Source organism: Schistocerca serialis, chromosome 2, assembly GCF_023864345.2.
Source record: "Schistocerca serialis cubense isolate TAMUIC-IGC-003099 chromosome 2, iqSchSeri2.2, whole genome shotgun sequence".
In the NCBI taxonomy this organism is placed as follows: Eukaryota; Metazoa; Arthropoda; class Insecta; order Orthoptera; family Acrididae; genus Schistocerca; species Schistocerca serialis.
In genome coordinates this window covers 400,789,990-400,805,111 of record NC_064639.1, presented here as the reverse complement: position 1 = coordinate 400,805,111, position 15,122 = coordinate 400,789,990, and the positions used below count along the sequence as shown (strand labels likewise).

Here is a 15,122-nt window from a genome sequence, read left to right as displayed (position 1 = left end):
CAAACAGGTGGGTCCCTCTTATGCCTGGGTCTCATTGATCAGTGAGCTGCTATTCCTTTGTAACTTTTCCCTCTTTCAAAGGTCTCTATCAGCAGTAATGGTATTTTGCCTCCCGAGGCAGAGTAAAAGCGGCAGTCAAATGAAAACAAGACAACGGAAAAAGTAAATAAACTCTTATTATTTCAAAAGTGATCACCATAATTATTACTAAATTTATTCCACTATGCAAGATGGTCGATGTCTTGATTTTTTTTTTTTTTTAAAGTTTGCAGTTGTCTGTGGAACCGTGATCACACCTAAGCATGCATCTTTTCATCTGAAACAAACCAATGGCCAAGAATCCAAAAACATAGAAATCACATAGGGAGAGTTTGAAACTATATGGAGGATGTGTAAGGGCTTCCCAGTGAAACTTGTCCAGCATAACTGAAACAATCCTGTTAACATGTGTGTGGCCATTATCTTGCAACAGAATGATGCTGTCCATCAAGACTCCTGGTTGTTTGGACTAGATGGCACACTTCAGTTTTTGCAAAGTGCCCATGTAACACTGAGTTTTAATTGTGGTGCCGTGTTCTACAAAGTAAATGAGCAGTGAGCCCTTGCAGTCAAAGAAAGGGATCATCATGACTTTCCCAGAGCTGGCATGGCTGTTGTTTCATGTACACTGCAGAATTTTTTCTGGGAAGCTCTTAATCATCGTCCACATAGTCCCAATCTCTCTCAAAGCAATTTCATTATTTTTGAATCCCTGAAGAAAGACATTAGTGACTGTCTATTTGCTTCTGACAAAGAGGTGTGGTTCTGTAGGCAATAGCAAATATTTTTCCATGAAGGCTTTGACCATCATGTCTGGTAGTGAGATAAATGTGTTAACAGTTATGGGGAATACTTTATTATTTTGAAACAGTTCACTTTTTTCCATCTGTATTGCTTTCATTTGACTGCCCCTGTTAATTTTATAATTTTCCTTTTGATGCAAGTCAATATAAGTATGTGTAACCATATATACTGATGGCAGAAAACCTTATAAACATGGATGGAGTTTTCAATTTAAACATGGCAAGACTTTGGGAGCTCATTTTATTACAATTTTGCTAGTCATTTCAGAGCCAGAAACAGCTTAGGAGATTTAAATTGCATGTGGAATAAAAGCAAGGGGGAAAAAAATGTGTGTGCATCAACGAAATAAGTGGGTGCTGAGAGTCTTGTTAGTGCTGTAACTAGCACTGTGACATAAACAGTATCTCAGTCTGGTTAACCAGCTCCACACAGGTACAGCACATTAGACATCTTTTTGGAAAACCTGAAGTCAGCAGTTGAAATATTGTATACAGAATGCAATCAACTCCACTAGAATCCCAAGAACATACCTAGTCAGTCAACACAACAAAACTTCAGAAATAAATATTCTGAATTGCTGAACTACGTTTCTCCTTGGGCAGTCCAGTTAAATTGTACTCTTGATATGTCTCCAGTACTTTTCTTTTGAATGGTAAAAACTTTTAAATATGTTTCAGTCATAACTCATTGTAAGCAAAAGTGAGTGGTTCAACTGTTAGGTTTGCAAATAACTTGAGAAGTGACAGTCTTTGATTTGATTACAAAGAATCTATTGAATGTACATCAGAGTTTCAGGGAATGATGTCAATTCCCTCCTTTGGATGTAGCCATATTTGTAAAAATATTACATGATTGCTTTCATACTAAAAGTAGGCAACATTAGTTCAGAAACTCCAGTTAAGTTAAAATGTAATTAAGTAGGAATTTATAATGGCCAGTAAGTTGTTGACTTTTGGAGAAATTAGCAGCATAAGCAAAAAATATTGAAGTGTTTACAACTGTTTGAATGTAAACTATTATACCTATTACCTGACCACGCTATTATAACATGTGGCCATTATGGTAAACAAAGTACGGTGGTGATTAAGGATAACACGTCACACTATGAATGCTTCCAGGACAGTTGTGCATTTACAGTCAAGTGGTTCAGCATATCCTGTTGAAATACTATGATAAGCCAACCTAAGTGGCCTTGCTACCATGCACAATAATATTGTTGTTGAATCTGTCATTTAGAAACAGCTAGCTCTTCAGTATCAAAATATTGATTATGCTACATCCCTTGTCTTAAGAAAATTTTAGCTCCATTAAGTTAAGGCCAGAGAAATTCATATTTTAAGGAAAAAAAAAATAAGGTAATAGATAAACATTACATATTTCATCAAGGTTTGCTTTGTAATCTTTAATTTCATGGGTAGTTCTGAGAAATAAATTAGCATGCAGAATAAATAAATGTAACTTCCTGTGCTGTAGGAATGTGTTGCACAAGTCATAATGTACACCACTTTTTCACCCCAGTCCTGTTGTGCACAGTTCTCTTCTCCCCGTTTTCCAGTTTCATTATGTACTTGTTGAAGTAATTAATAGTTATATTATCTGAAACTTCTAGCTGTTATAGTCTTAAAAAATTGATTTAATTCCAGAAAATGGAGAGGCGGGAGAAAATTGAACAAATTGTTCGTGAAAGAGAGAGACAAAAACTTGAAATACATCAGAGAAGGTGGTCACGCCGTGAGGAGGCTGATTTCTACCGTACGGTTTCAACTTTTGGGGTTGAATTTGACAGGTATCTTGCCACACATTTTGTGTCTGCCTTTGTTATTTGTTAATTGTAACTGTAACCGCAAAGAAAATTTATTCTCTTATCTGAAATTCTTTTGATGGTACCCTTTCTTTTATCAAACATTTATTACAGTGTTGTACCAACCTGTTTGCTATGTTATATTTTAGTACTTTAGTCACTTAAAGTTTCTGTTTAGTACCTCATATGTACATTTTAAATGCAGGTTAATAGCTTTTCACAGTTAAAGTTTTATTACCATCACCAACAGTGTGTCAGTACAAAACCTGGAGAGGATTACACTTACTGTCTCATTTTGTCAGTTCAGTGTCAAAATTTTGATTGTGAACTTTCTTTAAATAAAAATTCGCCATTGGGTTAAAGCTGTTGCAGACAGCCTGATTGTGATGGAATAATTTGAATTGGTTGGCCAGAAGTGAGTTATTTCCCAAATGTTTTAGATGTGTGTTTCCAGTACTCCCAAAAACAACAGTTCAACAACTCTATTAAAGAAAAACTGTGCCAGATATGTTGAATCTCTGCATATAAATGGAGTTCAAGTAAATGATTTGGAAACAGATAGTCTTACTTCAGAAGAGGAGGGTTGAATACGTTCTGGAAGTATTTCCTGAGAATCAGCTGAGGTCATATCGGTAAATGAATACATACAATGTAATTGGACAGATATAAAAATCTACTCACAAAGTAATGGTAGGAGAACACACTTATAGGAGGTATCAAGATTTCCAAGCTTTCAGAGTCAGTGGCTCCCCCTGGCAGAAGTGTTGAAGGGGAAGGAAGAGTGGTGAAGGAAAAGGACAGGTGATGCTTATGTAAAGGGGTAGAGTTCGAAAAAGTCACCCAGAACCCTGGGTCAGGGGAGGCTTCCTTAAGAGTTCAGAAGGAAAGACTGATTGTTGGGGACTGTCTCCAACCTCCTGTCATTGATTTTGTCACATGTTATATACTGGCATAGCGAATGATTTCTAAGGCCTAAATTAACCTGTCAGAAATGAAAAAATATACTTCATTATTTCTATACCACACTTTCTGTTGTACATTATGGATCAAAACACAAATTTGATAAATGTATTGAGCACGGTAGACATGCCTTACAGTTGGAATAAATAATCTCATTTCATAGTTCCTGAAAAGTTTCTTGGACCATGGCCATACAACCTGGAAGACTCAGCAGCAACAATGACATCCAGCCGTGAAAGCCTTCAATTGCACTAGCTCTTTATAAAGAGCTATCAGAAGCGATGCCCCTTAATTGTAATCTATGTTCACAATAGTACAAATCTTAAAAGTGTGAGGAAAATATTATTTCAGGTGAAAGTGGATGTAGGGTTCCTTTCAGTTTTATTGGTGATTTGAGAGAGTCCATGAATAGAAGTAGTTAATATACATGGAACAAATTTCTTTCTAATTGTTTCAGACTTAAAATAACCCTCTCTCTCTTAGTAAACCTGTAATAAATCATAATGATCTATGTTACTAACCTGGGACACAGCTCCTGTTAAAGGTTGTCTACCTGACAACTTTTAGAGGGCAATAAAAATTTCATTTTCAGTATTTTGTACAGTTATTGACCGAATTTAAAAAGTTAAAATACTGTCATAATCTACTCATTAAGAAATATAATCTTATGTTAAAGATTTAGTAAAGTAAGTAAAGTGTTACAGTTAGAAAACTTGTATGTCTTGAGGTAACTTAACTTGGGGCACACAAATTACCCAGACTATATTAACCCAATATTTAAGATGAGAGCACATAGTGACTTCCAACATGATTTAAAACTTTATCTTGCTGATATCACGCACAAAACGATAAAGGAGAAAAGTTTTATCCCTTACTACATTTTCGCTGTTCGTGAAGTAAACTGCATCATCAGGCATGACATTTTAATTTATGACTTCTGTGCTACAAACTCTATTTTCAGCACATTTTTCAGACAGTATTCACATATATCATTGAATTTACCTGCAATATTGCATCATTGTATAACATAAGTTTTGAAGAGATGACATTTTATTCATAGGCATTCGTATCGACATATTAAAGTTTGCAGTGATTGCAATGAAGTGAGTGTAGGCCATGACTGCTTTCGCAGGTGCTCCTGCCTTTGGTGGGATAGGATAAGCCTATGGCAGGACTGGAGTAGGCTGTGCTGGGTGGGAGCTTTGATTTGGCAGGTCTTGCACTTGGGTCTTACACAGGTATGTGACCTATGTTACAACGCATTTGGAATGGGAGTGGTGCAGGAATGGACCAGGATGTTGTGTGAAAGATATGGTTCAGTTGGTCCAGTCCAGGCTAATACTGGATGATGAGGGGGCTGTGTATGTTGACCAAGACTTGCAACCAAATGCCTAGCCTCTCACACCAAAGATACAAACCAAATCCTCCAACAATTGTCCACCATACCCACCTCTTTACCACCTTTTGTCACTGTTAATGCAACCTCCCTATACATCATCCCCCTTCAGTATATGGTGTTTCCGCTGTCGCAGCCCCCCCCCCCCCCCCCCCTCCACTGCTCTCAGATTTCTCACCCACCACCTCATTCCTCATACACCACACATACTGTATCCTTACTCACAGCTACTCCTCTCATGAGGGGAAGGTACATAAATAAATCTGCAACACAGCCATGGGCACCTGCTTATTAACCCCCCCCCCCCCCCCCAATGCCATTCTTTTTTTCTGGGACATCTAGAGGAAGCATCCCTAGTCTCCTAAAGCCCAAAAACCTCTTCTGTCATTCTGGTTCACTGATGATATCTTCATGATCTGGACTCAGGGTCAAGACACTGTATCATCATGCCTACATAACCCCAACACCTCTCCCATCTGCCCACCAGGTCCTCTTCAGTCCAACACACCACCTTCCTGGATGTTGACCTCCACTTCTCTGTTGGCTCCATCCACAATTCTGCTCATTTACAAACCCACTAACCTCCAACAGTACCTGCATTTTGACAGCTGTTACCCCTTCCATACCAAAAATCGTTTCTGTACAGCCTGGCTACCCATGAACGGCATATCTCCAGTGATGAGAATTCCCTTGCCCGATATGCTGAAGGCATCACACCCAATCCCTATACCACTGCCTCTGCCAACCCCTTGGCGCATGGGTCACATCACCTGTGAAAGACTCAGGTGCAAGACCTGCCCAATTCATCCATCCAGCACATCCTACTCCAGTTCTTTCAAAGGATTTTCCTCCAATCATAGACAGGACACCTGTGAAGTCAACCTTGTCATATACCAGCTCTTCTGCAGTTTCTGCTCAGCATTATGTATGGGCATGACTACATACCACCTGTCCACTGGAATGAATGGCCATCACCAAACTGCGCCCAAGAGCAGTGTTGACAGCACATTCGTGAAACACCCAGCTAAACAGAACATGCTGGAGCTCAATAGTTGCTTCACAACTTGTGCAATCTGGATCATTTCTTTCAGCACGAGCTTTTCTGAACTGTGTAGAAGAGCGTTATCCTTCATATATATCTTTCACTCCTGTAATTCTCCTGGCCTGCATCCTCTAGAAGGGTAGGCCACAGAAGAAATTTTAAAACAGAACTAATGAAACTCTGACATGGTGTAGTGTTTTTGAATTAAAGTTTAAGTGTTGTGTGATCCTATTGTTCAGAATAAGTCTGCCATCTTGTTTGTTAGTGAGTGCTTTGCTTTCTTTCTAAAGAGGGATTTGGCCAGAAACATATGAGACCATTCCTTTCGCCAGCTGCTCGGCGTGAGTGTTTCGCTTTACAGTATATTTATTCTCCCTTGAAGTTTGTTGTGAGTAATTCACTGCATTTCAGCAGGAACAATGATGTACATATTTACAATAACAAAAGAAAAAATATGATATTCATTACACCACATTAAGGTTGTCTGTAGCACAAACAAATGTTCACAATATTGCAACTAAAGTTTTGACCACTTACCTGTGATATAAAATTCCTGACAGACTGCAAAATAAAATTCCTGACAGACTGCAAAATAAAATTCCTGACAGACTGCAAAATAAAATTCCTGACAGACTGCAAAATAAAATTCCTGACAGACTACAAAATAAAATTCCTGACAGACTGCAAAATAAAATTCCTGACAGACTGCAAAATAAATTTCCTGACAGACTGCAAAACGTTTCTCTTCAACAACTCGTATTCTGCAAAAGACTATCTTTATTGTAATGGGTAAATGTTGTTGGTAGGAATTACTAACAAACATCTGTCTATCGTTTAAATAAGCAGAGTATCCATTTTATGGGGTCTAAGCATTTTAGACCATTCCCTTAATTGCATTTAATTTCAAATGGTTCACTTCATTGACATGCACAAGATATGACGGCATGCCCTGCTTCATTCATCATTGCACACAGTTGTGGGCTATCAAAGATCATGCAGATACATTTTTACAAATGTTGTGCATACGAGTTGAGAACTGGAAATGTAAGAAACAAGAAGCAATACCCGCAAGCATTGGTTTCAGAGTTCCAGCTTCATTTGATATTGATACAAACACAGTAAAAGTGGTATTAAGGATTAGAAGAGCATGCTTTTCACATCATTTCGTTCTCTTCTTGGATATTGAAAATACATTTAAAAAAGTTAATGAGGCCAAATGTGTCGTATTACTAGAGCAAATACACATTCAGGAACAGAAAAGTTTGAAATTACCTTCCTGACGCTGTGATATTCGTGTGAGCACTGTAATTTTTTTGTATTTAAATTGGTTGTTGTGTGCACATGACAGAAATAATTAACAAGAAGCAATTGTAAACAGTAGTCTGTTAATGTTTTGGGCTATTTAAGATGGTGGCCGGCGAACCCACACTGGCTTCAAAATAACATACAGCATAAGTCTATAGTGCCATCTCCCTTCTATTTTTACCTCCATAACATCTGAGGCAGAAGCAAAGTGACGTGCTCGGGAGCAAAGAATAAAGTGGGCATCACCATTGCTAGCAGCAGATATCATGCACAAGTGCAGTTTGTTTCCAAACGAGAACCACAAAGCATACTGTCAACATTTACACTGTTGTGCTGATATTTTCTTTGCAGTACAGGTACATAAATAAATGGCAGTAAGAAATAAAATTAAATGCAGTTACTCTTTAACGAGCCCAGAAGACTAGGGTCACAAACAGGAATACTCGGAATTTTAGGAAACTGTATGTTCCATGTAAAGAAATGGATTTGCAAAGTATAATGTTAAAGGGAGAAGTCTAATTACTGGTCAGCACGAATCATACTGACAGGCAGTGACTGAAGTACTTCCCTGGTAATAAATACCTTGTGAATGATGGGTATGTTTATTTTTTACTCAGTTACATTTTATTTACTCTACTTCATCTGCATTTTTTTGTACAATAGCCTGCTCATGTCGTGCACATCATGGATGCAGTTGAGTTTGGCATAGTTCTGTTGCTTCCCATTGAGTGCATATTGCTGTTGACCATTAAATATATTTTTTATTTTGTACTGAATACCCTGGACAAATTTGTCTCTTGCACAGAAATAAATATAGCCTTTAGAGAGGGAATAATAAAAGAACTTAACTTGAGGTTTTCTCAGTTGGTAGCCTTCTGTCTTTCATGTTAGTTTATTACTTACAAAATCCATAGTGAGTCTCACAAATTAAAAACCATCTTTCAACAGACATACATAAAGTTGGGAGAGGAAACACTAGCTTTTTAATGTGGAAGTTCTTTCATATGGGAAAGGTAGTGTTCCAAAAAGTAGCATGTTGTTACCTCATAGAATTTTTCTTTGCCTACATTTATCTGCACTTCCTCTGAGGTTTTTCACTACACTAAAGACATGAGTAATACCTAAACTTTTTGCATAGAGTGAAGGAAACAGAACCAGATGCCCAAGAGAAAGCCATCTTTGTAGTTGCCTAATGTGAAAGTATTGGAAGCAGCTATTTGGAAGTTTATCTTAGTAACTGAGCGGTTGTTGCTATATGGTACTTACCGCCTTCAGTTTGACTTTTCGTAAGAAATAAAATTTCAGTTTTTTTTTAGTACTTCTTCCTGTAATCTGTAAAGTTCTTGTGTTGTGTGTAAACCTTGTGAGAAGTTATCATTTGAATCAGATGTGTATTTGTCATGTTGCAGGAAACGGGGTAAATATGACTGGTCAAAATTCAAATCATTGTCAAGATTGGAAAAGAAATTTGATGATACAATCACAGAGTATTACAAAGCTTTTGTAGCGATGTGCAAGAGAGTTTGTGGAATGAAACTCTCAGAAGAAGAAGGTATTCATTGTTTTGTTAATTGACTAGATCATATGAACATAAACTGAGTTAGGATGTTTCCTGGTATGAACATATATATATATATATAATTTTTTTATGCAGAATTTGCTGATATCCCTGTAGAGCCTTTGAGTGAAGACAAAGCTCGCAGGACATTAGAACGAATTGAATTGCTAAGTAAAATTAGAGAAGAAATAATTGTTCACCCGCAGTTAGACGAAAGATTAAAATTGTGCCAAGTGTCTGCAGATATACCTGATTGGTGGGTGCCTGGTAAACATGATAAGGATTTACTAATTGGTGCAGCCAAGTAAGAAATAATATTAAACTCTTTTGAACATGAACTGTATTTTCGTAATTTTTTTGTTCATAGATGTTTGTAGAAGTGAATAAATCTTATTGATATTTTTATTTTAATTTGTTGCAGGCATGGTTTAGGCAGAACAGAGTTCTTTATTTTAAACGACCCTGAATTAAGTTTCTTTGATATTCTAAGGAAACATCTAGCCATAGATCAGCCACTTCCAGAGGCAAAAGAACATAAACATCTAGATGAAATTAAGTATGAGCGGCCTGAAGATATTCTTAGAACAGACAAGAATGAGATTATTGTGAAACTAGAAAAAGGAGAAGGCACATTAAAGATAGAAAAAATAGGAATTAAGAAAGAAATGAAAACTGAGGAAGAAAAAAATCAGTTCAGGGAAAAAGAAAATGTATCCCAGGGCCAAAATATTGTAGAATTAACATTACTTGCAAATAAAATTAAAGCCGAGAATGAGGAATGTACACAGAGTTTTGATAAATCTGATAATGAACAGGGTTCCAGTAACACCCAAGAAAGTGAATCAGCAAATAGAGAAGAGAAAGAGAAATTGATGTCCATGGATAACAACAAAAAATCGGAGGAGGACACAACAGAGCCAGTAAACTGTTCAATTACAGAAGTGAATAAAGCTGAAGTGGTTTGTTCAGACAAGGTGCAGGATCTTCAACAGGAGGAAACACCACAACAGCTGGTTCACACTTCACAGTGCCCTGCTGCAGAGAATGAAATATTAGATACACAACAAACAATAGAATCAGAAGAACCTAAAGACATGGAAAAAGTTACATCAAATGAAGATCATGCTGAAGACAATGATAAGAATAATGAACAAGAAATTGACATGGGAGTTTCAGAGTCTGTTACAGAACCTGATCTCCTGAAGCCTGAGGATAGAAACTGTCTTGATAACAATGATGGAGAAATGCAATCTGCATCAGCTGTTAATAATGAAGAGACTGACAGTAGAACAAAAGATGAAATAATTGCTCAGGAAAAAGATCATGAGATGAAAACTGAGTTCGAACTGAAGGAAGTAAAGCAGGAAGGAGCTGACCAAGAACAAATCGTCTCGAATGAAATTGAGAGACCTATATCAGACCTGAATGTCAAGTATGAAACTGAACTGAATAGGACATGCAGCAGTTTAAAGCGGGCTGAATGTAATGATCAGGAAGATACTCAAGGAAAAGCAAGCAGCAGTGCCCAAACTCCAGATTTGAAAAACGTCTTCCCAGACCTGGAAGTTATCCACCCATTAGCACGACTAGCTGAGATTGATACATTTGTCTTAGGAGCAAAACAGAATAGCAACACTGGCTCGTTGGATTTCTCTGAACCAACAGTTGCTCAATTACTGGCACAGAGCTACCAGAATCCAGTGAAATGGCCTAAGGTAAATGCTGTTCTATTGTATCCAGAGCTATAGTAATAGAAATTAGCTATTGAAATAGTTTTATACTGTGATTGCTCCAGTTATGTGCATAGCTCTGTTAAATTAAAGCAGAGTTCAGATAATTCAAGTAATGATGTGGTACTTATATATTCTTTCCATGGTAATTCCATTCATAATGTAAATTAGCTTCAAAATGAACCTAGTGTCGTACACAAATAATAAAAAATTACTGACATTTGTAATTCTACAGCTAACTTTCTAATTATTAACTAACTTTCTATTTCAGAGTCAAATTTGTTTGTATTTTGTTTTGTAGGTTTATAAATATATTTTCAATCAGTACTGCTATAACCTTTCTTTTGACTGTTTAGTTCTGTTATTCTTCTGAAGCTTGCCGGTCATGATTGCAAAGACAAGTAGGAACTGTTCTCTGCTTTTATAAGTTCAAATACTTTTAAGAAACTCTCATTACTCTCACTAGTCACAGATTGTTCCGTAGCCAGCAACAGTGGTCTTTTGTGTGTGTGTGTGTGTGTGTGTGTGTGTGTGTGTGTGTGTGTGTGTGTTTTCTGCTTCAGGAGAAGGCCTTTTGGCTGAGTCTTTAGTTGTGACAGTGTGCGATTCTATGTCTCCTCTGTATGGTAAGTAGCAATTTATTATTTTCATAATATTGTCATTAGTCTTTGCTGGACTTTCCATTGTTTTATTTAGTTAAGTAGTTGTTAGAGCAACAATCTTATGTGATACTAATAGTTTTCCGAGACACCCTGTGTTGAAGGTAAGTTGTCTAATGCAAACACACTGCAGCATGGGACAGTTATCAGAGACGACATGTAACCATTACTACTACTCAGAGGGTGAATCATTGTTGATCTACTGAAAGTAAGTTTTAGACCATCCTCTCTCCCAGGAGACAATATAATTGATCACATGAAGAGAATGGATGAGGGAAGAATTCCAAAGAAGATGTTTGATCTGCAACTGGAGGGGAAGAGGCCCAGGGGTAGACCAAGAGATAGATGGGTGAAGGGAGTGAAGGAATGTGTGACGAGAAGAGGAGAGAACTGGACGAAGGTGGAAGAGGGGGAATGGTGGAAAGACAGAACACGATGGAGAGGCTTGTGTTCCCGACAGACCCAGACAGTGGCTGGAAACTGTCCAAGATGATGATGATGAGGAGCTCTATTGTTACTTCTGGTCAGATAGCCTCTCATAGTAATCAATCTTTGTTTACATTTAATTAACCTTACTTGCTACTGGCCTTGCCACTAGTGGTGCTGTAGAATGAGATATGCCAGTCATTCAAAATGGTTCATCAAATATTGAAAGGATTTCAAAATTGAATCCCACAGTTTCAACACAACTTAATTAATTCCTGCCATTGCCATCACTCAATAACTTTGTGGATGTTGTTTTCTCATAGAGATCATACAGGAGCACTGGTGCTTCAGCCTTTTGGCAGAGGACAAAAACAGATGTATAATAAATTGCTTATCCACTGCTAGAAAGCAGATAGATTTTTATGATTCTTGACACAATGTAAGAATGGAGTTAAAGATTGAAGAAAAGTTGCACAATAATTTGCCATAACAGTTATTATTGTGTGTTATATTAGTATAGTGAGCAGTTGTTTCTTGTGTCTTTAATATATATTAGATCATTTTCTCTATTTTACTGGAAGTGATACATAGTTCCCACCATTGAGTCAAGTTTTTAACTACTAGAGTAGTCATCGCCTCCTTTTGTAAGAGACTTCGCTTACCCTCTTTTAAATGTAAAGTCCGGAAATTTATTTTCTACATGAAGAAAACCCATCAGATGAGGCAGCTACAAAAGTTGCTTTGATAATAAAAAAGTGATGGCTTAATGCCGGTAGCAGAGTACTGTTTTGTCTTTTGGTGGACACTCGTACTACCACTAGTTAGAGGGTCTAAACGTGGAAGAAATCACATCATGATTTCCAATTTTTTTTACTGAAATTCTTTTGAAATACCTCACATCATTGTTCATAGTTACATGCATTTATAGCTAAAAAGAAGTCATCTTCAAGGTAATTGTGTAATGAATATGCCTCATCAGTTTCTCATATAATTTTATAGTTTGACTTCTTTGTGATGAGAAAAAATAGTTAACATTTTTTGCATCCATTGTATCATTATGTTCTCATCAGAATAATAAATACTGGTCAAAAATGCATCACTCAGTATTAACATTGAAGGAAGAGTGTCTTTTTATTTCTTTTTTCCCCTCCATTTCTATGGTTTCTTAGTCTGCTGCTGCCACTAAAAGCCATATTCAAAGGGCTACTTAAGCAGTAAACAAAATGTCTATCCTTTTCATTAGTAAAACTAAAATGCTACGCGACCCTCACCAAATAAGGTCATTTGTATCTGCAGCAGCATTATACATCAACTGCTTCAAAATTATAGAATCCAGGAAAGTACCCAATTTATACATCAGACAAAAAATGTTGCCAGTGCAAAATAAAAGGCCAGGCTGAAGTGACATAATCTTCTGTATCATTAATGTAGAGTCGAAAATCTTGGACTTATTAGAAAATGAAGATTATCGTCATATTTACATTACCGGTACTTATTGTGAATATGTAGCAAGTGATGGGTATAGTGTATATTCTGCAACTTTTTTCTGAATACCTTTTTTAAATGTTTTGTATTCAATTTTTCATTGACAACCAGAAATACGCCTAGTATGAAAAATGATTTACTTGGAGAGAGCATCTGTGAAGTGACTTCTAAAATTGTTTATACTGTTTTTGTGCTACAAGAGAATACATCATTTTAATCTGGTCTAAAGTTTTACTCTGAAAACGTTTTGCCTTATCATCCAGTCAGTGTGTACACTGGATCTTAAAAGAGGTCCAAATTTTGTGAATTTAAAATATGATGTGTGTGTGGGTGGAGGGGGGGGGATCCAACTTTTTAACCTCAAGAGAACTTGGATGGAGCCAAAATACGGTGAAATTGTGGACCCCTCCCGCCCGAGTAAATTTTTTTACCTTGCCAACAGCAAAACACATGGGATCCTTCTTGTAAAGCTTAAAATTTTCTACACTTTGCACTACTCAAATATATTTTTACGCCAAATACTTACGAAGATGCAGAGCTTCAAAGGAATGATAAAATTCTCACATTATAATAATAATTAAAAAGATGAGTTTCAGCAATATAATTTTAACTGCATAACTTTCAAAAAATGACAGTGGTTGATGCCTCTAATGGCCAGTTCGTAACGTCAAGATTAGCTCCCACTTATCCTCAATGGAATGCTCATTTCTGCTGAGGATCGTAAAAATGGCAGAAATAGAGTTTTTCATGGTACATGATTTGAAGTGTCAAAATTTGACAAGCACAGAAACACATCCAACCTACAAATACGATTTCATTTCCTATCAGCTACATTTGTATTTCAAAAATGAAAGTTACCATAAATGAAACTAACATATAACAGAATTACTGAAAAAAAGTTAATGCTTATGGTCCAAAGGGCATGTCATTGGGTATCTGATTATCCCTCCATAGTGATGTCAATCAGGGTTCCCCCTCTTTTTAATCCTCCTCAGCATCTTCCTCCTCCTGAAGTCCATCTCAGGTTAATTCTCGTATGCATGACCACAACAATATTTGCTAATGGTAGATTGCGAGGGTCCTGCTGCTTGAAGCTGGATGCTTTTGTGCTGCTGTCATTTGTACAAGAAATGATTGCCAGTAAGGAGTCTATCGCAGCATTCTTTTTGTTTTGGGAATTACTCTCCTCTGTAAGTATCCAGCCCCAAACTGATGGAATTATATTGTTACCTAGCCATGCATGGTCTTGTAGTTAGGTACAAAAAGGATATGGTACTGGTTGGCATCTCAAGTTTGTATTTTGGGTTTAGTTGGACCTTTCACCTGCTTCAGAAATTTGGCCTGCTTTTGCCTCTAGCTGTTTGAAAATACCAGGGGTTTTTCTTGTGGATGATGCCAACTTTCTTTTTGCCTTGTCAAAACGAGACTGAAGTAGTGTCACACCTGTTTGCCATAAGAAGGGAAAGAATATCCTGTGGGTTGAAAATGCGTGATGTTGATGAGTACAGAATCCTGGATGGATTATTCTTCCAACTCTACTGGAAATATAGGTTATTTTGACAAGAGGCTAATGCTGTCAGCTATGCTAGGGTATCTACTTCTTTATCTGTGATGGTAACACTGTCATAGTTGGCAGTCTTTGATATGGAGATATTCATTATCATTACATTAGCATCTTGTATTATCAAGTGTGCCCATTACTGTTAATTGAGTTATCAGTAGTGAAATAAAGTTCTGTTATTTTATTAAAAATTTTCTGTGAGATAGGTACTGTGTAGAATTTTGTGGGTGAGTACAGTATAGCCTGATATTTTTGGTAACAGATGTCACTAGGATACTTGTTTAGCTGTCCGCCCCTGGTAGCTGAGTGGTCAGCGCAACAGACTGTCAATCCTAAGCGCCCGGGTTCGATTCCCG

At 37.1% G+C, this 15,122-nt stretch overlaps 1 protein-coding gene across 1 annotated transcript in view; it reads left to right on the top strand.

Annotated features, from left to right (window-relative positions):
* Positions 1–15,122, top strand: part of LOC126457232 (chromodomain-helicase-DNA-binding protein 7-like) — a 311,277-nt gene that overhangs the window by 252,615 nt on the left and 43,540 nt on the right. The window contains exons 30-33 of the mRNA XM_050093361.1: positions 2,487–2,629; positions 8,757–8,899; positions 9,002–9,209; positions 9,327–10,620. Coding sequence (XP_049949318.1) covers positions 2,487–2,629; positions 8,757–8,899; positions 9,002–9,209; positions 9,327–10,620 — 1,788 coding nt within the window. The remainder of the gene's footprint in view (positions 1–2,486; positions 2,630–8,756; positions 8,900–9,001; positions 9,210–9,326; positions 10,621–15,122) is intronic.